This window comes from Limulus polyphemus, unplaced genomic scaffold (assembly GCF_000517525.1).
Source record: "Limulus polyphemus unplaced genomic scaffold, Limulus_polyphemus-2.1.2 Scaffold46, whole genome shotgun sequence".
Lineage (NCBI taxonomy): Eukaryota > Metazoa > Arthropoda > Merostomata > Xiphosura > Limulidae > Limulus > Limulus polyphemus.
In genome coordinates, this window is record NW_013665656.1 from 580,208 (window position 1) to 605,188 (window position 24,981).

Sequence of the window (24,981 nt, forward strand, 5' to 3'; positions counted from 1 at the left end):
CCTTGACCTGTAGTGAAAGGGTTAAAGATCTACACAAGTTGATGGAATTGAGAAATAGGAAAAGATTCATTTTCCATGGAGACAGTGATCCCTAGCATTAAGTTAATATGGTGGAATTATACCCCTGGAATAAAAAAAACAATGGGATACTTGCAACCATGGCTTGACCTGCACAAAGTCCCTATATGAATATAATTTAGGATATCTGAGGTAATATGGAAGTTAAAAAGGCAATATAGCAATCAAACAACTTAGCTGAAATGTGGAGAGTAAAACAGAATACTAAGAACAATAGTTGATAAACATATGGTAGAATAAGAAAAAGGTGTACTGCTATGTTTAAAGCAAATTCGAGAATTTAGTGAACTGTACATTTGCTTTTCTTTTGAATTTTCTGTAATAATGTGTTGAAGTAAAGATAAAGTGATCATTTATTTGCTATTACTCATGTTGTCTTCTGTATATGTATCACATGTGCATTTCCACAATTATTTCTAGTACTATATATATATGTATGTATGTAAATATAGGGAAGTAGAAAAATGGTGTGCTTTCAAATATTTGTATATGTAATGTCACTTCTAAGACAGAGTAAAGCTACAGTGCTTATCACAAAATATAGTACTTTGCCTAATTACTCAAAGCTGTTGGTAGTCGTTGGAGATTTTGCCATCATCTTTGATATAATGAATTGATATTTTCAGTATTTTTTAGTGATATGTATTATCATATTACATGAGTGTTTGACAGGTATGTGATGCTACATTCAAAATTAAATGCATTTTTGTAAAGTACAGTGTACTTCATGTAATTTTATATATAAAAAAAACAGCTTAAATGTATTTAGTGTATTATAGGTAGCATTTCTGTCTAACTTTGTATATAAAGATTACAAACAATATATTTGTTGCTCTACATTTTTAAACTTAAAATGAATATCTTTTTCTTTTGTAAAATTTTGGCTAGCTTCAATATTTTTTTTTTCTGCTAGGAAAGATGGCACTTTGTAACTTATGCAAATTTTATTTCTCAATTTGATTTAATAGTAGCTTTTTCTGGGAAATGAGCTGTAAGTCAGACTTTGGTTATTCTACAAGAAAATATTAATAACTGAATATTACAATGACAGGTATTACAAGATAGTAAAATTTTGAAAAATGAATTTCTGGGCTCCATTCTTTTGGGACTTAGTTTCCCAGTTAAAACATTAAGTTGCTTGAATAGTGTCATTCTGACCAGGATTTCATAGTTTCACAATAATCTGTGTTTTTAAAATGGTCTTACATGTTTTATTCGTCAGAAATTTCAAAATGTTCCATTGTTATGCTGAAAGTGTTTGAAGCAGTAGATTGTGAGACAAGATTTGTGTATGCAGTTACTTAAGAAATGTACATAAAAAACTAATTGTGTGTGTAATATAATTTGTGTAGATAATCATCATGTTTTGGATATATAAACTGCAAATTGAAGGTGTGGATGTATGATTTTTAAACGGTGAAGTTTATGACACACAATGTTCATTGTGATTACTCTGGGGTTAAATAAATGACCCAAAAATTTACTTTGAATTACATTTTAATAAGTAAGTCTTTTGATTTTTACAAGGCTGTTGATCAAATATTTAAAGACCATGAAGATCTAACAGAACAGGTGAGGAAGACTCTTTGTTATGGTACATTGCCATCTGCTGATCGACCGTCATTGCCACTAACAGGTAGTTGAAAATTCTTGATATTTATCAGTGCTACTACTTATTACTTTGTAAATGTATGAAAGTTTTTGGATAGTCTATATTTTTAGTTGTTTTTTTTTTTACTTTTCTCTTTGTTAATATTTTGTTTTCACACTTTCCCAAAATGTTGTGAGAGTAAATTTGTATATGTGCATTGGTATTGGGTTTCTTGAAAATATCAACAAAACATAACATTTAAGGACAATAGGGAGCTTGTTGGTCAATTGAGGCTGTCTTAGACACTTCACTCAGATCCTCTCTAACTCTTCTTTTTCAAGAGAAAACACCTACAGAGATCTTAAACTGCACTCATATGACAATCTTTCCATACCAGGTATCATCCTAGTAACTATCCTTTGAACATTTTCCAAGAATTCAATGTCTTTCTTAAAGTAAGGAACCAAATATTGAACACACTACTCCAAATGAGACTTAACCAGTGACCTATACAGTGAAGTTATAACCTCTAGACCTATTTGCCCTACCACTAGCAATAGCACAATGTTTAGAGAACAGCCAGAACAAACAAGATCTCTTTTGTCCATAACACTGTTAAGGTTTTCCTCATGAAAATTATACTCATAATACAAATTATGATAACCCACAACCTTGCATTTATTGTAATTGTAATCTTTCAGTTATTTGCCCAAATCAACAAATAATCTAAAACTTTTTGTAAAGCAACATCCTTCTCTTTACAGCAAGCAACACCAAAGACCTCATCAGCACATTTAAACAATTTATTGATCATTCCTTCATCTATGTTACTGATGTAAATCAAAATAGAAAATGTCCTAACACTGAATCATGAGGTAACCCACTAGTGATATTAATCCAGTTTCACTGAACTCTACTGAGAACAACCCTCTACTTTCAGCCATTTTTTTAATCTTATGATCCAACTCATCCCTACACCTATAGAGATAATTTTTTTTATTAGCCTTAATTGTTACATGTTGTCAGATACTTTCTGAAAATTCAGATCTGTCAATTCCACACCTTTACCCTCATCTACATAAGCAGTAATCTCTGCAAAGAATGTCAAAGAGTTAGTAAAGCAAATATTTCTCCCAGTGAAACCATACTGGCTATTGCCTTCACACCCATTAAATGCTGTATTTGAAAGGGCTGCTTCAACAAGTATAATTCCCTGTAAGGAGAACTTCACCTTGAGTTGCCCCCAAACATAGAGGGCACAAATGGTATCATTACAGTGGCTAGCAGGATTCTTACTTTGATAAGGCACACATTTGAAAGATGTGTTGCTGGTGCATTATTAGTAACAAGTATATTCTAGTGTGTGCAGGAATTTGGTGCTCACCCTGTTAGTTGGTGTTGTCAACATTTGTAATTATTTTATGACTTTGGTGATTCTTTAAAAAAATTTTAAAAAAGAAAAGGAGAGTAATCAATTTGAAAAAAAAAATCACTTTAAAGGCAGTATTATTTATTCACTTCTAGTATCACTGGTCTCATAATCAGTAAAATCTGCCACTGTATGTGTTACAAAGGTGTGTCATAAAACCACTGCAAATTCCACTCTTGTGCTTTAAAGTTTTATTGTTGTTAATTCCCTTACTTGATGTCCAGTTATTGGATTAATTACAGTTTAGCACTTGTTTTGAAAATCTTAATTACTGCTATTGCTATTGTGGTTTATTGTGTCAAATGTTACTGGATATTCAATCGACCTATCAAATAATTAGTGTAACTGACCAATACGAATCTACATTTTATTTTTAAAAAATTCGTATGGTTTGGTAACATGACCTGTTTGTTTTTCCATAAACAATCACAGAAATAATGAGGTTAATTACTGTAAATATCAGAGACAGCTGACAACAATTTATTTTGGACTACAAATATATTCTTCATGTTACTAGAAACTTAATTAGCAAACTTTTAAATACAATTTACTTGTAAGAAGTTAAAAGTTCAAATAGAATGTGAGAGCAAACAACAGTTTTAATATTTTATTTCAAAGTCAAATTACAGCTGTCTTTTCGTATACTCAAGGGGAGAAGAAAGTATAAATTAACTATTAATAAAATGTACGTAAGATAGTATTTATAAGTGTTTAATTTTGTTAATGGAATTAATAAAAATTAGACTGTTTTCTATAAAAAAGAGCAATGAATTTCAAAATTTAAATGAACACAGATTTGTTATACTTGTCATTAAACAATTTATTAACTGTTTTGATATTCACTTTGTGGTTGAATTATGTATGCTACATTTGGCTGTTAAATTTTCTGCCCAAAAGTCATTGACTATACATTTAAGGTGGCCAGGTTGAACACTGGAATGAGTTGAGGGTTGTGTATGATGAGGTGTTTGGCTTTTCTTCAGACTTTAAGCTGTTGAAAAATATAAATGAAGAGAGCCATACAGGTGTACCAATAGACAATTCTCAATTAATTTCCAACAAGGTGTTCCAGTGGTGACAATTCTCCTTACACTAGGTGAATGTATGGTAAGTTAAATTGAATTTTATTATTCTTTTGCAATTTTTTTTCGCCTTGTGTATATTTTTTACATATTGGATACATTATTTATAAAAACAGTGTGAGACAGCATTTACTTATACATATTTATATGGAATATTATGAGAAATGTGTTTGAACAGAACTGTATTTAGGAAACCCAGGGAAGGATAATCTCTTCACAAAATTCCAGTAACAATTCTAATAAATCATTTTTACAGGATAATATGATTTTTGTTCTTAGTTATATGGAATGCATCTGGAGTGTTTTACTTAACATATTTAATGTAGTAAATACACAAAGGACTTCTTTCCCCAAACAGAAACTTATCTAATGCTTAGTATTTCATATTACAGCTTTTTCAGGAGCCATCTAAAGTGTGCATAACAAACACTTTTATTTGAAGAATGTTTATAACAGAACTATTGTAGTTCATATAGCAAAAGCTGCATGCAGACTCAAACAGAAGTTTTCAGTGTAATGCCTGCAAAGTCTTTAATGTATATATGTGCTGTTGTCTTAAACTTCATATCTATATGTTCTTGATTATTGGTGAAAGTACTGAAAGGCTTTTAAAATGATTTGAATGTATGAAAAAATCTCAAACTGCAGCTTGTCAGTTCTTTATATCTGCTCTGGTAAGCAGTAGAGATTTACGTAAAAGCAATACATATAATTGAATATCAATAGTGATAGTAATCTATGTAAATGATATGCTTGTGTTTGTTTGTCTGGAACTTTTCTTGCAACTTTCTTGATCAAATGCTACAAATCTCATATGTTAGAAATGCTTTTGTCTAAGGAGTCTAGATTGCATATTGGCTTTTCCATTCAGAATCACTTACCTGTTTTTTTGCTCAGTCAAACCTTTCAATGCAAGAGTATGCTACATGATGGCATAGTGTTGTTGTCATCACATGATGACTGGCTTTGATTTCAGATTTAGTTTTTTTTTATTTACAAATTATTTCATACAAACCACACTTAACCTGTGTGTAATTTCCTTAAAAAAATGAACATTACACTAAATATAATTGCTATGGACTTTCTTAAGTTATTTTGGTCTAAAATGTGCATGCTCAGTTCGTTCAAAACCATATGTTTATCACCTTGTAAACACAATTCAGACGTTTCTGCATATTCAGCTGAGTTTGCCTTCATTAAAACTTTACATTTACTTTAATTTACTTTGCAATAATTTAGCTTCAGTTCATTTCATACACTGCTGTAAACACTTTTATCTACTTTTTGACTTTAGTATGGGTTTTATTCTTCATTTTTGTGAGTTTTTTTGTTTCAGCTCCTAAAACCGTGTCATAGGCTGAATGGTCATAACTGTTTTATACTTTGTACACTATTATAAATACCATTACTTTACTTCATTATTTACTTTACGTGTAATTTTATTAAATAAAGTTAAGTCTACAGGCGTTTATTTGTCTAATCTCGTAAACTTTTTTCAAATAGACCAGAATTTATTGATCTAACACATAATGCCTGCAAGAAAGCATAGCTTAAATGCTGTACATGAAAATGATAGAGTAAGAAAAATTCAAGCAAAGGGCATGAAAACTACTGCAAATGTTTTGCGGGTCATAGCTAGTATCATAATATTTGTATTTAAGGGTGGTGTGACATACAGTACATAAAAAAAGTCAGCACATAGTAAAAATGACAGAGCTGCAGAGTGTGGGACTGAAGATTATAAGTAGAAGTTACGTATTGAGAGGAATTGAAAAGGCAGTGATGAGAGGACTCCCAAAGTAAAAGAAAAATCCAGTGATAACTCCAGAAAACAGAGAGACCACTTTGTGGGAATGATCTGGTCTAAGCAAAATATTGATCCTTAACCAAGACCTAAACTACCATGACATGACAGACAAACAACCAAATGTGGTTAATTACCAAAAGAGAAAGTCTAGAGCAAGGAAAATAAAAGTCCCAAAAGTGAGTGCCTCCTTGTCAGTGGATGGAAGAAACAGCAGAGAAGGTGTCTGAATGCATCACAATGAGAAGCCAGAAGGTGACAGTAAACTTGTTGAGCAATCAACACCTCGAGGACACAGATAGAGAAAGACCACTCCCCCGGAGACATTTTGTTGTTGTCAAGTCTAAGCTACACAATAGACCTGTGCTATGCCCACCACAAGTATGAAAACAGCAAGTGGTGAAAAGAACAAAGGAGAGACACAAGAGCAAGGTGGATCTTTGGATACACTTGCACTGACTGGTAGAATCCACTGAAAGGGACACACTCAAGATACCAGAATATTATAGACACAGTTTTCTGAAACTAAAAAATATCTTCATACAGCTACCACCATCTGGTTAAGTTTTTACTGAGGCCTATTATGTTGGAGGTGGATGCTCTGAGTCTGGATTGATTCAGTGTCTTTTTATATGCCTGTCTTTTTCTTTGACTTCTTATTTCTACTATTGTCAGTTTCAGGAGGGTTTTATATTTGACCTTTTGTTTTTTTCCCAGTCATTACCCTTTTCTTTCTTCAGTCCTTATAGATCTCTTCTGAGCCTTTCTCATCAGTTGTTTTCTTCATCCAATTCCCCTTTTAGACTGGAATGGAATTTTTGTTTAGTTCTCTGGGCTCTGACATATTCCCTGTTTCAACCATGAATCACTTTTTACCTGTACCATCTTTTTCTTAAGACATATTTTCTTCTCACTTGCAAGATCCTTCACTCTGATATTTTTGCCTTGGATAGTTCCCGTGATCACTCTTTCCTTTCCAAAGCTAGGGCTGTTTGGGAGGGTAATTGGATGCATTTTTCAATCAAACTACCTCCCCTTTCTTCCTTGTACAATTGATTCTAACCTGATCATTTCCTTTGTCCTGTACAGGCTCTTTGTTTTTATCTCACTTGTACTGCTCCGTTTCAAGGTAATCAACAATTTCCTTTTTGCCACGTGTTTCTTCTTCCTTAAGTAACTTATTTTCTTCTACTTTGAATTGTTGAGTTATACATCTCATCTGACTAGTTTATTATTTTGTCGGGTAATGATACTTTTCATGGTTCCTCCCATCAAGTTTGTCATCTCATGGTTTCTCTTGCCTCTAGCCATTAATATTTTAGGTACCTCTGAATTTTGTCTCCCTCCAGTTGTCATTCTCCACTCTTCACAACAGTAGCTTTCAGAAGGTGAAATGCTAATTATTTTTTTCTTATACAGGTCTCATAAACACCTTATTCATTCAATATATCTTTATATATATATATATATATATATCAAGGAGACAATGAAACCCACCATGTGGCTGATGTTGCCTCACAGGGAATACTTCTCTCTCCTGAAATCTGCATTAAGTGGGGTGGGGGGCAGAAACTGTTAAGCCTCTGTCCCTGCTCAGCACCCACTGTTGAGTTGGGGTTTTCCACAAGACTTCTTTGGCAATATATATTTCACCATCAAGACCATACTTTAGGTAAAAAAAATGATAGCACCAAGTTGAGTTTGTTCTCATACCTAGCTAGCACCTGCTGTCACTATTCAGGGTAATCCATTGCACAGACTTATCAGAGTGAGACCTTATGCAGATGATAGAAAATTCTTGTTTGGTTCAAGAACCTCTCCAGTATTCTCACCTATGTGAATTCCCTTCCCCTACTTTTTATATACTTATGGAGTAACAGGAGAAAATCCTTGTTTCACTAATTCCAATATGTTTGAGAGGTCAATATGGAAAGTTCCCCTTTGGATTTGTGTAATCCCACTGTTATTCAACTGAGTGGATGCACCCATTGATGGTAAGTAGGGCTGGGGTATATACCTGGAAGTGTAGTTCATGCTGTCCCTACACTCAGAACCAGACCATTTGTGATAGTTATGCCAGTTGGATGGGTCTTGCACTTTCTTTGAGATGCATCTCTGGAATGATTCCTTCCTGCATTTGCTTTTTTTTCTGGTAAGTTTTTCTCCAATACTGTACAACCTGAATTTGTTGCTTTTAGTCATATTATGCTTACATGTATTATTGATTGTTCTGTATATAATGGTCAATTGAGCAATTTGTCATACAACCCTTCTATACGACACTTTAGCACCATGCAAGAGGCTCTTTTCAAAGTACATTTTGCTCTACCATCTTTATTGGATGAAAATTATTCTCTGCATGAGAAAAATGCTGTTCCACTGAGTGATGGCCCTCTAGCTGATCCACAAGTGGGTGATACACTCCATAAGTTTTCCATTTTTAATGCTATGATTTCAGAATGGAGCTCATATTTGTAATTTATTTATCTACACCAGACCATCTGCCATCTTATCAGTGTGGTATTCTAGCTGTATGTGTTCTGTGAAGAAGTGAGTTGCACTTCTGAGATAACAGCTTATTTTCCTTAACCCTTCTCCTCTTATGGTGTGTTTCATATGCTAATTCCATTCAAAGCTTGTGGCTTATACAAAAAATCTTGACAAAGGTTTGCGCTTTTTTTCTGTAGAGAAGTGAGTATCTATCTGAAATACATATATAGGTTAGGAAAAATGTTAAAATTGAATTTTTATTTTATACATGGTAGAAATTGCAGTGGAGATGTTTTCCAAATCTGTTCGAAAAGGACTGGAAGTATTGGACCTACATTATGCTGCAACTGTGTCAAGGTAGGGATATTATTAAAGAATATTCAGCATCTAGTGCTGCCTTAAAATTGCTAAGTCCAAAGATAAAATACCTGTTTTTGTTATTACAGTGAACTTACAATTATGGTAAGAAGGTATTGATTTTTTTAATTAAATTTTCTTTCAATTCCATTTTTATAGTAGTTATGTTTGAATTATTTGATTTTTTCTTACTTCCTGCATGTATCTTTATATACTTCAGCTTCTTCATGTTTTTTTTGTGTGTGTGTGTGTGTGTGTGTAATATTTGAACTAATATAACAAGAACAGGTTAGCAATATGACTATTGCCTATGGAGTATTAACTACAATATATTTATATAGGCCTACTGCATTATACTTACGAATTTTGTTATTGCTTAGATGATGATTCAAAATTTTCTAACACTGACTAAAACTGGTATTGAAAAGTTTCATGAAATATATTAGCAAAAGATAGTACACTGACAACAGGATAATATAAAAAAAATGTATTTTGTCCCTTCATAAATACAGACTTAAGCTTAATAGTTTCTAGGCTAGACTGTTCAACTGTTATTTTTTTAATTGGTGTATGATCTAGATATAGTGTGAAGAAAGAGTATCTAACATAAATAGTGTGTTTTAATAAATGCAAGAGTGTTGTAAGTAATAACACTGCAAAAAAATTTAAAATATATTTGATTAAATAAACATTTATGTACTGATCTAAATGGCTAATTATTGAATGAAGATATTTTTTTAACTTTCTTTTAAGTTTTGTAATATATAACTAAGATTAATTCTTTTCATGTAGGTTTAGTGATGTTTTGCCTAAAACAAGTAATTAACTTTTAAAAGTGCATATGAATCTCTATATTTTAAAATCTGGAATGCTCTTCTACTGTAAATCATGATTAGAAGCATATCTATAAACTTAAAGTTCATGTTATCATACATATTTTGTGTTTGTTCAGTTTCATATGAATGAGCAAAATCAAAATATTTACACAATGTGTTCATTGATATTTTTTTTATACTTACAGACAAGCGTGTATTTCTCCGTGTTCAATGATGCTTGCAATGGTTTACCTGGAAAGAATTCGTCATTGTAATCCTGAATATCTTCAGAAAATTTCTTCTTGTGACTTGTTTCTAGTTTCTATGGTAATTGTTTTCATTATCTGGGCTTAACACATTTCTTTGTTTAAATGAATAGTTTTGATTTTATAATAATGAATAGGATGTAATCTTAATTTTTCATTAAACCTATTGTGTTAATATCCAATATGACACAATGATGCTTTTTGGAGTGAATTGCCACTTCTCAGATGAAATGTGCATCCTGAAACAAAAACTTCTAGAATTGTTTAGTTTCTGTCAAATTATATAGTAATATTAATTTGATTTGTTTAGTTTTGTTGCAAAATTTTAACCATGTCACACCATCACAGTTGAACAGTCTCTGTAAGTACTAGGTGTCAAAGAGATGATCTCACAAGTCTATAATTTCAAAAAAAAAAAGTTGTATATATCTAGATTTAGAAAAAAATAATAGTTAGGGTTTGTATTTGGTTTTCAAAGTTAAAATGAGTGTGTGCGGGTGTTATAGACCTTTTAGTGAAGATGTATGTGTAATAGTGTAGGTTTGGTCAAACAATAATGTACTTAAACTAATAGATTGTGTTTTCATGTCATCTAAATATTACCATTGTTCTTTAGTAGCAGGGTTTATTAGAAGCCAAAATTAGAGCGCATTCCAATTCTAAGACTGTTTTTATCAAATCGTCAGTCAGGTAATAGTCAGATATCTAGTCCTTAATTCATATATTTGTACGGGAAAAATAAAATTTAACCCTCAAATGTATATTTCCTTGTTGTTTATGTTCCCATAAACATTGTTACATTCCCACAGAGAGTTACTCTGCGGAAACCTATCTGAATCTTCAGATATAAAAGTTCCAAAATTATGACAGATTATGGAAGAAATTAGCACAAGTAACCAATGATAAAATATAACATTATAGCATCTTAACATACTTCATAATATTTAAGTTCTGATAGATATTTTTCTTAATTTCTGTTCCACTTGCAAAATTTCTTCAAAAGGTAGATTATATTTTTTCTATTTTATAATTAAAATATCATGTGACAATAAAATTATCATAACCTACAATAATATAGTCTAATTAAATCATACATCAAATCAGAATGAATTTTTCCTGTAAATTGTTTCCTACATTTCAAGAAAGTTTTTGCATTTTAAACTAAATTATTTTCATTTGATTGTCTTTAATAGTCATTAACACATATATTATTGTATACATGTAAAATTTGATTAATCATTGTTTTCTCTGTTGTCCTTCGGTCTTATCTTTCCATTATTTGTTTTTTTTTTCAGTTTTTTTTAATATACCGATGGCTTGAATTTTTAATATAATGTAAAATATGTTTGTATTTATATTATTAATTAATTTACCTATGTGTACTCAAAATTATAGATTTTTCTGTCAAGGTTACTATGTTTCATTATGGTTTATATTAAATTGGTATTACTACTTTCAAAAACCAATGTTTTGTTACTTGAGTAGTAAGAGCATGCTAATGAATCTGAACCATTACAGAGATCTGATAAAATTGTATGGCTGTGATACATCATTCTTTCTGTCTCTGGTGTTTGTTGTAAAATTGTGTGTATGTTAAAAATAGTTTTATAGCAAATGAGATAAAAGTCAGTTAAAAGTAATTTGAGTACTATATATGGTATTTTTTATCATTTATTCTGGTAATCCACAGTTTTTACGTTAAGACCATAGAAGCAGTTATGAATTTTATTAAACCATAAAAGTGAACATAAAGAAGTTGACACGTTAATATTATTAATGTTTCCTCATTACTATGTTGAATACTTCTTTGAAATGTAAATACATGAACCACATGTTTATTTAAATTAATGTATTATTCTCCACTAAGAAAAACTGCAGTGTGTGTGTGTGTGTGTGTGTGTGTGTGTGTAGTAATTAAGTGGGAGAAAATTTAGCTTCATTAGAGTTCATACTTTTGTTGTGGTATCAACTACTTGACAGTACATTATTATTGGACCACTGTTTGTATTTTACTGTCCACCTGTGAAATTTAATTAAAGGGTAAATTATAATTTATTTATTCATTTCTGTTCCAAAAATATCACTTAACATTAAACCTATCATAAACTACAGTATAATAGACAAATTAAATCATACATTGAATCTTACATATAGTTGTATATGATGATAAAAGTATGAAATTTCCCATTTTTATATATATAGTTTTATTCCACCATAAAAGTATTAGAAACATCAATCACTTGGTCAACTTATGTTTATTTTAATTTGTGAAGTTCCAAATATGATCTGTAACATTAAATTTGCACCAAGCTCTTCACGTGTTTACTGCATTGTGTTGATCTCCTTCTTCTGTGCTCATAATTTCTATTTTTATCTTAAAAAGGGATAGATATTTCTACCAAACTAATAAAAGGAAATATATATAAATATTTATTATTTTAAAGAATACTTGATGAAGAAATAGCTTTCACAAATCTTTCTTTAAAATCAAAAAGTATACATTTGTCTTCATTAGTTTGCAAGAATATACATTCTCTTTATATGATGTAAATTATATTGCTAATGTCTCTTCATGGTTGCAGCTCTATATTCCTTATACCAGTATTATTGAACACAAAAGTCAGTTTTTGTACATATACTATAGTATGTCTAATTATGTCTTGCTCTAAACCATTTTGTTGAAAGAAATGTAGCAATAAAATAATCCTCTGAAGCATTAAAACTAATATAAATAGTATTTATCTCACTATTTCAAAAAATAAACTTGTTTTTATCCTCCTTTTACTAATTTATTTATTGTGTTCAAAACAGACCTCCCAATATTTATCTTTGGCCCTTGGGCAAAATACGATACTTGCTTTCACAGTGGTCTTGAGTTATAAAACGTTTTGTAAGTTCTTGTAAATAGAAAATTAACTACCAAGACAATTACTTCAGTAAAATAAACATGGAAGGAAATTCATTGAGTTTATATATTGCTTTTCTGTGGTATACAAGTAATAGAAAACCAATAATAAACTTACAAAACAAAAGCCCACTTAACCTTAAGGTGCATCAAAACTTAATGAGAATTTTTGTGTATTTACAATCTATTGTAACTAGAAAGGAAGATTGTTAGCAAGAAAATAATCCCAGGTTTCACGTAATATATTTACAATTTTGTCAGCTTCCTAAACTTGAAAGCTGTAAAACAAAACGTGGATATCTAAATTTTTTAGTTCTTGACATCACGAACTTCAAGAATTCACCTTATTAAAATTATTTGAGCTAAAATAAACCTCAAACAAATACAAAGTTACCAGGTTTGTGCCTTAATTTTCTTCACTAACAAGTTGTATCTGTACAGGTGAGAAATTTCACAAATTCCACCATCTTAATAATAATTACAACAGTGGCAAAAATTTAAAATTGGGGCAAGCAGTTCTGATTTTTTTAAATTACTTTATGCAAAACAAATGCTAGTTAAACTTACATCAAAAGAAAATTTAACATACCAATATTTTAATTATAAATTTATTTTGGAGGTAGTTTGAGGGAAAGACCACTCAATTTAATTTGCTCTTGTAATAACTTGAGATGCTGGTAGGAAAGGGTTAATAGATAACCTGAAGTTTTTCAGAAATTATATTAGACATAATTGACAGTTTCTTTTAGAAGTTCTTAATAGTATTATTTGTTTCCTGATGTGAAAGGCTTCAGGTATCATTCTCCAAATCTTTGAAAAACTGAGTAATCTAAAACTGATTTTGAGATAATTTTTTAGTACAACTTGCACATCGGTACTCCCATTTTTGTGCTATAAGTTTTAAGTTTGACTATAATTGCGTGTTATATTATTGTAATGTATTTGATTTTTTTATGCATCTCGTATAATCTTTAATACAAATACCTTATTTTCATTCATCATATTTTTTTATACTTAGATTAGCATGTTATTGATAGTATCTTGTTTTGTTTCATGATAATTTGGGTGTATGTCGATACTTAATGTTGTGTTATAAGTTATTTTGAGTATGTGTGTTTGCTGAATTATATTAACTTGTGCTTGTTAATGAGCGTAGAACATAGTGTATGAAATTTGTATTTTGAATGTTTCAACATCACAATATATTTTATTTTATTACACATTACAGCTTAATCAGTAAGTAAACTCAAAACAGAACTATTAATCACAATATTTTGTTTTATTGACTAGCGTAGCATAAAATAAAAAGTAATGATATGGTTCATGGATATCTTTAGATGGTTGCTTCCAAGTTCCTCTATGATAATGGAGAAGAAGATGAAGTGTTCAATGATGAGTGGGCAGCATCAGCAAATATGGACCTAAAGGACTTAAATAGAATTGAAAGAGAGTTTCTAACAGCAATTGTATGCTTGTATTTTCCATTAATAGATATCTAATGATGAATGTCTATTGTAAGCTTAGGATAATGTTTTTTTTTTCATGTTTGCTCAAGTTATAAAAATGATGGGAAATAACTGATATGGAAGATAAGTCACTTAATCTTTATTTTATTAATTGTTTCAGGAATTGAACAGTCACAACTTCATAATATTACTTCCCTTATATATCATGGGCTGGGTGTGGCTCCGTGGTTAGTGTGCCAGATTAGGAATCCAAAGATCCATGGTTTGCATCCTGTTGCTACAGAATGGCTCTTTGCACTTTGGGGCTACAGGTGTGCATTATAAAAGTGACTGATGTCAGTCTCACTATTTGATTACAATAACTTAAGAGTTGGTGGTGTTGGTTTTGACTAGCTGCCCTCCCTCTAGTTAATCAGTTCAAAATTAAGGACAACGATTGCAAATGGCCTTTGGCTGGCTTTGCACAAATATCTGGGACAAGCATGCTAACAACTTATGCTTTATTCATCAAAAAATATGCCATGTTATTAATTGTAAATGCAATATCTGTTCTTTAGAAAAATCAAATAAATGAAAGCATATGTATGTTGTAATTGTATTATTATATATATATATATATATATGTTAGCATTTTATGATTTAAGTAATTTTGGATATCAAATTCTCAATTTTCCTTCTATGAAATATTTCAGAAGAGAGATATCTATATTGATGATGTCATGTGATTGCAGTTTAACAGATGATATAAAAAAATATTTATAAAAACAAAGGTTCAACACAGGCTGGCTTACTTGAAGCTCAATAATTACTGTATTTCCATTGCTCTTATAACTTAGTGTTTTTTTTTTTAATATCAGCTTTAAGTGTTAATATATACTGTTTATGGGTAAGCACTGTTGAAGTACTATAGATGTAGAAGTAGGAGAACTTATTTTTGTAAATACAGAATGTAAACTGACATATTTAATGAAAAAAGTATTGTTTTTGAAATACTAAGTTTGAAAAGGAGATAAATTGCCAATAATATTCTTAAAAACATTCATTTTGCAAGTTTAATTTTTATGTGAAGCTTAGGAAAACTGAAGTTGGGAACTTAATTTAGAAATATAAAACTTTACAACTTTCACTAAATTAGGAATAACCTGTCTAGCCATCAAGTGCAGTTGAGCTGATTGCTTCACTTTTGTGTAGCCATAATTAGAAAATTCAAAAGGCTGTTGGTCAGCTGTCTAGTTGTTTAATTCTTGTTTTAGTGTATAAAAAACAAAGCTTCCTTTATATACATCATAGCCCCCCAGTGGCACAGCGGTATGTCTGCAGACTTACAATGCTAGAAACCGGGTTTCGATACCCGTGGTGGGCAGAGCACAGATAGCCCATTGTGTGGCTTTGTGCTTAATTCCAAACAAATAAAAAATGTACATCATAGAATTGTGTTAGATTAATTCAAAATCAGTTGTAAATAGGTGTAAGCTTTTGTTCGTAATTCTTAAAAATACTGCTTGTTTGTAGCACTAGATTGCCATTTTTACATGTTTCAGTGATCTACACTACCATCATCAGAATTTCCAGAACATTAAAGAAATTATATATTTGATTGTAACATTGTTTGTGGACTATATATCTGAAAAAAGAACTTGTAAAGGTCAAAATTTTGAATCCAACTAATATAGTGGCCAATCACATTTTAAAGAAACTTAGTCTAGATATATTTCTCAGTGTGTTCAACTTTCATCTCAGAATGTGAATAGTGTATGATTAGTACATTAAACTTTATATTATTCCCGTACATCACATAATAACTATTAGCTTCTCAGTGGTGGAATAACTAAAATTTTGGTCTTGGTAACAGTGATAACTGGCTTTGATAAATACTTTTGAATTGTTAATTTAGGACTGGAATGTTTTTGTACAGCCATCCCAATTCTTCCAAGTTTTGAAAGGCATTGAAACTGAGTAAGTAGTCTAACCTTTGTACTTTTTTTTCGTATATTCTAGGTAGTTGTGTTTGTTGATTGAAGCATTTGTTTCTACCATATAAGGAAATGCATGTAATTAGTTTGTTAGTTTTATTTTGCTTCAATCCATGTCATGTCATTGTAGATTTGATACAATTATTGTAATGCTACCTTGCATGATAATCTAATATAAAAAATATTTTGCAAAAGTTGTTTTCAATCTAATATCTTAGACAGATAAAAAGATATGCACATGTTATACTAAGTATAACTTTTGAGGGTTAGTTATGCAGTTAAAATCGCATGCTGTTAGTCAAATGTTGAAAAAAAGGATGTTATTATGTGCTTATTTATTAGAGTGGAATCAAAGAAGATAAATTTTGAGCAGTTTCAATGTATACAGGATAAAATCAGTTACTTAGTCAAACTTGTTTACCAATATTGCATAAAGCTTGAGATATTACTTCATATCAACTTATCTCATTACATCTTCAAAGCTCTTTGAAAGAGTTTAACCATATCATAACTACTGTGCACATTTCAGGTGTTGAGTGTATCACTCCATGTCACATTTTCAATGAAAAATATAATTCTTTCTCAATTTTGTGCTCAAACTTATTCTAGCATTATATAATGTTTATTTAGTGTATTTTTCTATTTATCATTAAGTACGGTAATACTTAATAGTAGGGATTGTGATGAAACAAAATTACGGCTGTAAAATCGCCCTTTTAAAACCTTTTTTAAAATGTCTGAACATTACCAATGACTATTTCACAGTATTGGCTGAGCAAAACTAAAGCTGTTGTACTTATAAAGTCACGTAATCGGTATATACATGTTTATGGAGTGAATCAAAATTTCACTATTTCATCTATGTATGTAAGTAAGTTACTTTTCTAGAGAAGCATAGAGAAAAAAAGAAACTTTATTGCTCTAATTCTTTCGCAAAACTCTTCCTTGTGGGATCTCAATGATTCTTTAGTTGTACTGAAAAGGATACTAGTATATATATATATATAATATATATAAAACTAATATATAAAACTGACAATGCACTACTTTGGGCATATAATTAGATTTAAGGGTAGGTTGGTACACATCATGATGAGCAATAACATTGAATAGTGTATACTCATGCCCCATGCTTGGAATTGCTGGTGCATAAAAATATATCTAATAAAAAAGGAAGCAAGTATGATAAAAATAATTTAATATTTTAAAGACAAGTAGGAATCAACATATGTGTAACCTAGCTATCTGTAGTAATATAGAAAGTTTTAGTGCTATAAAAAAGTATTGAAACACTTAAGTCAAAACTACAAAACTGAGTTACTTAAAATTTAGAAAAAAGTTATCCCTACTTTGGCTCAGACTAATATAATTATAATGATTTGTCAAAGTAGGGATAACATATTTTTAATCTTAAGTAACTCGGTCTTTGTAGTTTTGATTTTCATGTTTCAGTACTTTTTGTAGCATTAAAACTTTCTATATTACTATGGCTAGCTAGGTTATGTATATATCAATCCCTACTTGCCTTTATAAAACTTAATCTTTGTATTATACTTGTATAGTGTATTTTACAAAGAAATATGAAACATATTTTCCTAGTTTCATTTATTATTTTTCGTAGAAATTTTCTGCTCATCCCAGAGTATAGGTTTATACTTGCCAAGTAACTATCATACCTAGGAAATATAATGACTTGTATCTTGTTTTGAAGTAATTTTCCTTCTCTGTCAGTGGTGTTATTACCTATCATTACCACTTTCTTTATGGTGTCACAGCATGGGGTTTGAATGTTATAGTCAAACCTGGTTTGGACCTCTTTGTCCTGAAGACATATTTCAGAATGAAACAAATGTCCTGGTTTTAACTCCCCCACCCCCTTTTTTTTAGGTGACTCCACGTTTGTCTGAATGTTCAAGTTTTTAAAGAGAACTAGTAATCTACCTTTTGTTTATTGTTGTAGTGGCTATAGTCAAAAAATAGAAAATTTAGCTAACATTAATATAAAGTTTTAAATTGTTATGAACAATATAAATGACACCCTGCTGTTATTTATGTTGAATATTAGACTGTTAGGCTTTTAGACTGAGTTGGCATGTTGTGATGCTTAATAACTAATGAACCCTCGCTTTGAAACTAATTAAGGCCAATGGCCAAAAATGATTAGATAAAAGAGGCTATAATTTATCTACAGCAGTATAGAGTAAATACAGTGTGGTAGCACTAATTTGTGGTTTGTCAACATATTAGCTACACTGAACTCTGTAGGGGTGAACAATGGAAGCTAGTGCAAGGTTTACAAAACTTAGGAACAAACCACACTTGGAGTTTTTTATAGCTACTTTTAATGTTATTTTTATCCATGATAATGCTTTTGATTTTTATTATATCTGTTTAAAAGCTACAAGAATTTTCTTCTAGGTTTAACAAGTACAGTAAGTGACAGCAACCTATTTGGATAAAACAAATCCATTTTTTATTGAATATTATTAAGTTTATCATGTTCAGAAAATATTGAATTTCTAAGGTGAAGTGTTTTTAATGTTTTTCAAAGTCTTATCTTAAAACAAAATTTTGGAAATTTCACAACCTAAAAAATTATAGAAATATAAATTAAATTTTATGAGTTTGTTTATTAAAACAGAATCTAGGTTTTACTTAGAAAGTTTGTACTAAGTTGCAGTTTATTTGGTTAAATATTTTCACTTTAAGAAGGAGAAAAAATGAGAAACAAGCCAAAAAATGGAAACCAGATTCAATGAGCACAGAAAACACCTTCCCACATTTTTAAACACAAACATATTAAGTAGAGAAACGAAGACAAACAAACGAAAAATCAAAGAAGCTCTACTTTTACAAGAACTCGAACCAAAATAAAGGAACACCTTTATACCTATATAAATCATCTAACATCTAACTGCTATGCCCCCTACAATCTCGTACCTGTTCTCACACTTGTCTCTAAGATGTGTGCCCAGTAACAGTCAGTTTTAAACTGTCTTTGTTAACCTGAAGATGACCTAAGAAGGTCGAAACATTATTCTTGTACTTTATTTTAATTAAAGGTTTTAATACCCATACCAACTGTCTATGCTATACATTTTTACTTCAAGTGGGTTTCTCAGCATCATTAATTGAGAGGATATCAAACCATTTTAGAAATATGAGTTGTGAATTGTTACATTACTGTCTTTTGAAACAGTATAATAGGATATCATTGTACCCCTACAATATGGAAAAGATTGATATTGTTTCCCAAGAAATCTTAAGCACATAGTTATTTTATATATTAGACTTACACTGATTGACCAATTTCTTAGGACCCCTCCACTTTTTGACTCTAAAGTAGCTTTGGCTCGGTTTGGTTATAGACTCACAATATGCTGGAAGTGTTGTAGACCATTTTGAAAAATATTGTTTGTAGTTGGTACATTGATGTAAGTAGGGGAATACTGGGGAAAATTTCATGTTCAAGTTTATCATAAAAATACTCATTCAGATTTAGTTTTGGTGAAGGTACTGCTCAAGGAAGGTGACTAAAGTATTATCATGTTTCTCAAATCAATTGCAGATGATATGAACATGATTAATTGTTAAATTACTATTTCTTGGAAGAGAACTTGTCCAGCATAATGGAATTACACCATTGAGTAGTGGACATAACAACATTCAGGAATACACAAGAAGTTATTTGCAATTCTAAGGAAGTCAAAGGACTTACAGGGTGCATACACATCCTTGAAAGTGCTTGAAATTTATCTGAGCAATTCAGTATGAACCATGGACTTAGCTCTTGTGATAAGAATGTTTCCTACACCATTATGTCTTCTCTAATAGCTGCACTGTCAGAACAACTCAAGCATTGTCAAGTACTTCAAACATCACATACTTCTGGTCATTCACTATGTACATTTTGCACTCACTAAAGCTGTGCATACACATTTGGATTTGAAATGAACATATTTGTGACACACAGTATATGTATGTAAAAAATCTTGGATCATACATGAGTGATTGTAAAACATACCAAAATGTTTCACAGTAATTACCATAAATTTCTAAAGAAAAAAAAACATTTTGTTAGTTTTATCATAAAAATGTTACATGTATGGATATTTCCTATTAAATCACACCTGGAAGTTTATTTTTTTATATATTTTAAAATGGCATATATTAAGCTGGTATCATCTACATTGGTATATATATTTATATACATATTTACCTTTTTTCAGGATTGCTTCCAAAGAAATTTTGAAAAGGGGATGGCTGACGTACACTGATGTTGAAGTTCTGTTAAAAACTATTGCCATGGATCAGTGGTTGGCTTTGTTAATGGAGAGGGTTGTCAAGGTTGGTTTCTAAGATTTTATCACATGATTTAACTATTTACAAAAAATGGTGTATGAAATTTTAATATGAAATGGATTTAAAAAGAAGAAATTATTGAAGCTATCAAAGAGGAAAATATTTCTGCCTATTATAGTTGGAGATGTGGGAATGTTTGTATTGTTATTTGTGAAATACATTCACAATATATGAACAAAAAATATCTGACAAAAAACGAAATTAATTAGCTATATGTATCTACCATATATCTCAATTTTTAGCACAAACAGACCTTTGGGACTTTTTTGGATTGGGACAAAATAATTTAATATATCTATCCTTTATATTTTGAGACCATAACATGATTTTGATCTGAGCCAAATGGACACTTTTGGTAATAATCACTATCACATTCAAACTTCTACATGATTAAGATCATTGATCTATAGAATGTTTCACTACAAAAAACTGTTTTTGGTGTATACAAACACAAGATGCATTTATTTCTGTGATATAGATGATAATTTTATGTCCAGATTAAAAGCAATGTGGCAAATAACCTTACAATTATAAATACACAATCACAAATATTCAAAAGAATTTTGAACTTTCCCAATTCACAGTTGAAGCTGCCAGATGGTTCTTGAGAAAATCAATGCAGGTGTAAGTGAAATTATCATTAAGTAAACAAGGTTGTAAGTAAAACAAAAAACATTACATCATAAAAGGAAATTTCATCAAATCCAGATACAATGTGAACAGTTGTATCAACTTACAGCCTGATAATAAAACTATTGAAAGTTTTGTATAATTTACATTGATGTTGTAGAGTGTGAAGCAAAATAGTTTCAGCAGAAATACTTCTTGAAATTCTGAAAAAGTATCAACTTACAGCCTGATAATAAAACTATTGAAAGTTTTGTATAATTGACATTGATGTTGTAGAGTGTGAAGCAAAATAGTTTCAGCAGAAATACTTCTTGAAATTCTGAAAAAGTATCAACTTACAGCCTGATAATAAAACTATTGAAAGTTTTGTATAATTTACATTGATGTTGTAGAATGTGAAGCAAAATAGTTTCAGCAGAAATACTTCTTGAAATTCTGAAAAAAAATGACAGGTCTGTTTGAACTATGAATTAACTTTACTCATTTGTTTTGCATCCATTTGAACTTGAAGATGAAAACTTTATGACAACTTTGACTTTCCTCTGCAGATAGATATAGATCTTTAAATATTTTATATGATTTTTCCAATCTAATGATATTTCACTACACTAACATCTGAATCTTTTACATAATCAACCAAAGTCAGTGATTGCAAAATAAGTTGACATTGAAATTGTTTTCATAAATTAAAAGCTTATAAACTGTTTTTTTTTAGTTTTTCTGTTGTAATATTCACCAAATAAGCCTTTTTTAAGTAATTTATTGTGTTAAAAATTGTGTTTATTTTGTATTTGGGGATTTCAATTTCTTCAGTGTTTTAGATAATACTTAATAGATAACGCTTGTTTATCATACTGAGTTAAACCTTTAAAATATTTACATGACTAGATAAATGTGTTAATCATGGCTAAAGTAGTGGTGAACCTATTGATAAAAAGAGACTATATCAATCTTGTCGAGTCACATACTTGGTATGCATTTTAGCTGAGGAAAACATACCTTATTTTATAATTCAAAGAAACTTAATCTTGAGAATTTTTCAGCTTTTGCCTTCTAATGTAGCTTTCCTAAAATGCTCTTTAGATCTTTCAGTGGTTTTTGTATTAACCATTTATTTTTTTAAACTTTAGTGCACAGTTTATTGTACTTAACTGGTTAACATATATGCCTGAATACAGTTGAGTGTTAATATTGTGTCTGTACTTTATGGTATAGTTTAGGATCATACTGATGACAACATTTTGATATAATCCACCACTAGTTGCTTGTTAACTCTTTTAGTATGGCTCGGTCCCTGGGACTGACCTCATAACCATTTTGTGTTTGTTATAGTTTTTATGCTATAACTTTTAAATTAGTAAGCGAATGTTAACAAAATTTGGCACAATTTCAGTAAACATTACAATGCTTTCATATGCAAAATATGAAACAAACTAATTTTTTTTAGGTTTTATATATACTTTTGAGTAACTAAAATATCATAAATTACTAAATTAATACCATAGAATTCCACTATAACTTATCAAGCTTAATAACTAAGATGTGTTTTGGTCTAAAAAAATATGAAATTTTGAGCAGACGAAAGACACCCTACCTCATTGAGATATTCGTTCAAAAGAAAGAAATGGCATCCAAGCCCATTAAAATGGCTGATAAAGCCACTAGGGGACATTCTGAGCTTTTGATTGGTTATTCATGTCATATATATATATATATATATATAGAAGTAAGTGGAAAGAGGTGGGTGGGGTGCAACAGTGTTTGATTTATTACATGAGCAATATCTTGGCGAATAGAAAAGATAACACTTCTTATTTTATATTCTAACTTGTCAATATCGGTAATATAAGTTTCTGATTCATATAAAACTACAGACTTGGTAATTTGACTTCACAAACATCTAATTTGAACCAGTGCTGCATTCAACATACCATGTGACACACAAAAATCAATGTTCATTTGTATTTTTTTAATATTTACTTTTAAATGAAGAAATTGAGTAATGTATAGTACTAAAATTTGAATTATAATCTACAGTTTGATACCAAAGTTATTTACATAAGTTCATGAAATAGTTCAATCAACAAACGAGATAACATGGCATTTCACACATGACCCGTCTCGAAAGGGTTAATGAATAGCAGCACCATAAATGTTTGTTTTGCTGGAAAATTAAAGAAATATGTTTAAATCATACTTTAAGATACTGAAAGTCTTCAAACAAGATTCATAAGAAAAGTCTAATGCCTTTTAATACATCTTTATATGGTCACACATAAATTTCAGTTTGTTTGTTTGGTACATCATAGTTGACATATTTATCAAAAAAATTTAATGAAAACTATATTTCATGAAGAACTTCCAACCAGCATTTTAGTGATCTAATTAGCAAGCTATTGAGATTATGTTTAAGAAGTTACTTATAAGCCATCTTGTATATTAGTTCATTGCTTTAAACTGCTTTGTACATGCTATTTTCAGGTGGTGGTGGTGTCCACAGTTACTTACACTGCAGCAGTCCTCACTTTGATTGGAGCCTCTGGTCTCGTTCAAAGATGTTGTCTTCCATCAACTCAATTGATACTTCATACTTTTGATTCTCAAATTATGGATGCCCAGGACAATTTGGTTCTGCACACTGACTTGAATTGGCAACCCTCTGTCTTAACTGCAGATCTGAATGATTTACAAAACCAAATCATGCCATCTGACAAGATGCTTGCTACTTCAAAGGCCAGTGATGCAAGAAAGGATGTTTCCTCTGCTTTGTTCCCTTTTCTGTTATGTTTTGAAGGTTTGCAGTCACTTTTGTACACTCCGTCCTCCACCTCCTCTGTGAACAGCACCAAGGAGCATAAAGTTTTGTCTCCATCAAGGCTCTGTCACTTTCACCAGTTGGTGTTTGCAGAAACCAAAAAAGTTGAATTTTTGACAACTGAACAGTTGCCCTTAGACCAAGGACTAAACTACTGGACCAGTGGGAAAGAGAAGTTCTGTGGAAAGGAAAGGATTAAAACACACTCAGGCTGGACAGCTTTTGTACCTTGGTCATCATGCTCCATTCTTTCAAGTACTGCTTAAACTTTAGACTTTATGCTTTAATGTTTGAAGAAACATTTTCAGCATAAAAATGGATGTTTCTTAGTCATGATCATGTGATGTGACAGTGTTTTGTAAATTAAATATCTGAGTCTTTTCTTTTTTGTTTATATATTCCAGTGCCACAATTCTTATATCAGATATGAATTGATTGTTAAAATTTTGCACTTAGTTTTATTTAAAGTATATAATTTTTTACTGTACTGTTTACCATATGATATACACTTTATTTAAATGTCAGATCTGAAAATCAAAACAGGTTGAAACCATGGTGAAGAAGGATTTTTTAAAATTTAATTTTGTCAATGGTGTTGTTTGGTTCTCTGAACTTAAGATATATTAAAATAATCTTTTTCCTCTTACAGGACCTGCAGTATACTTTATTTTCAAGATTTGATTTGTATGACATTGTCTAACTTATTTCCCTTTTACTGGACTTGTATCTGCTTTATTTTCAAGCTCTCATTTCACAAGTTTCAATTCAAGAGTAGTAGACAAAATTTATTTTGAAAATTACACTGTTTGGTTATTTTAGGTCCAGTGCCACAATTCCAACCTGTTCAACAGTCCTAATGAAACTTTCTTAACTGGCATTTTAACTGGGGTTAAAAAAAATTTGTTGCCCACCCGAAAA

General features: G+C 30.5%; 1 protein-coding gene across 1 annotated transcript in view; it reads left to right on the forward strand.

Annotated features, from left to right (window-relative positions):
* Nucleotides 1–24,802, forward strand: part of LOC106462573 (protein CNPPD1-like) — a 32,827-nt gene extending 8,025 nt beyond the window's left edge. The window contains exons 2-8 of the mRNA XM_013922511.2: nt 1,606–1,714; nt 8,750–8,831; nt 9,853–9,973; nt 14,155–14,283; nt 16,178–16,239; nt 20,486–20,603; nt 23,730–24,802. Of these exons, the coding sequence (XP_013777965.1) occupies nt 1,606–1,714; nt 8,750–8,831; nt 9,853–9,973; nt 14,155–14,283; nt 16,178–16,239; nt 20,486–20,603; nt 23,730–24,329 (1,221 nt within the window). The 3' untranslated portion in view covers nt 24,330–24,802. The remainder of the gene's footprint in view (nt 1–1,605; nt 1,715–8,749; nt 8,832–9,852; nt 9,974–14,154; nt 14,284–16,177; nt 16,240–20,485; nt 20,604–23,729) is intronic.
* Nucleotides 24,803–24,981: the final 179 nt, after the last annotated feature.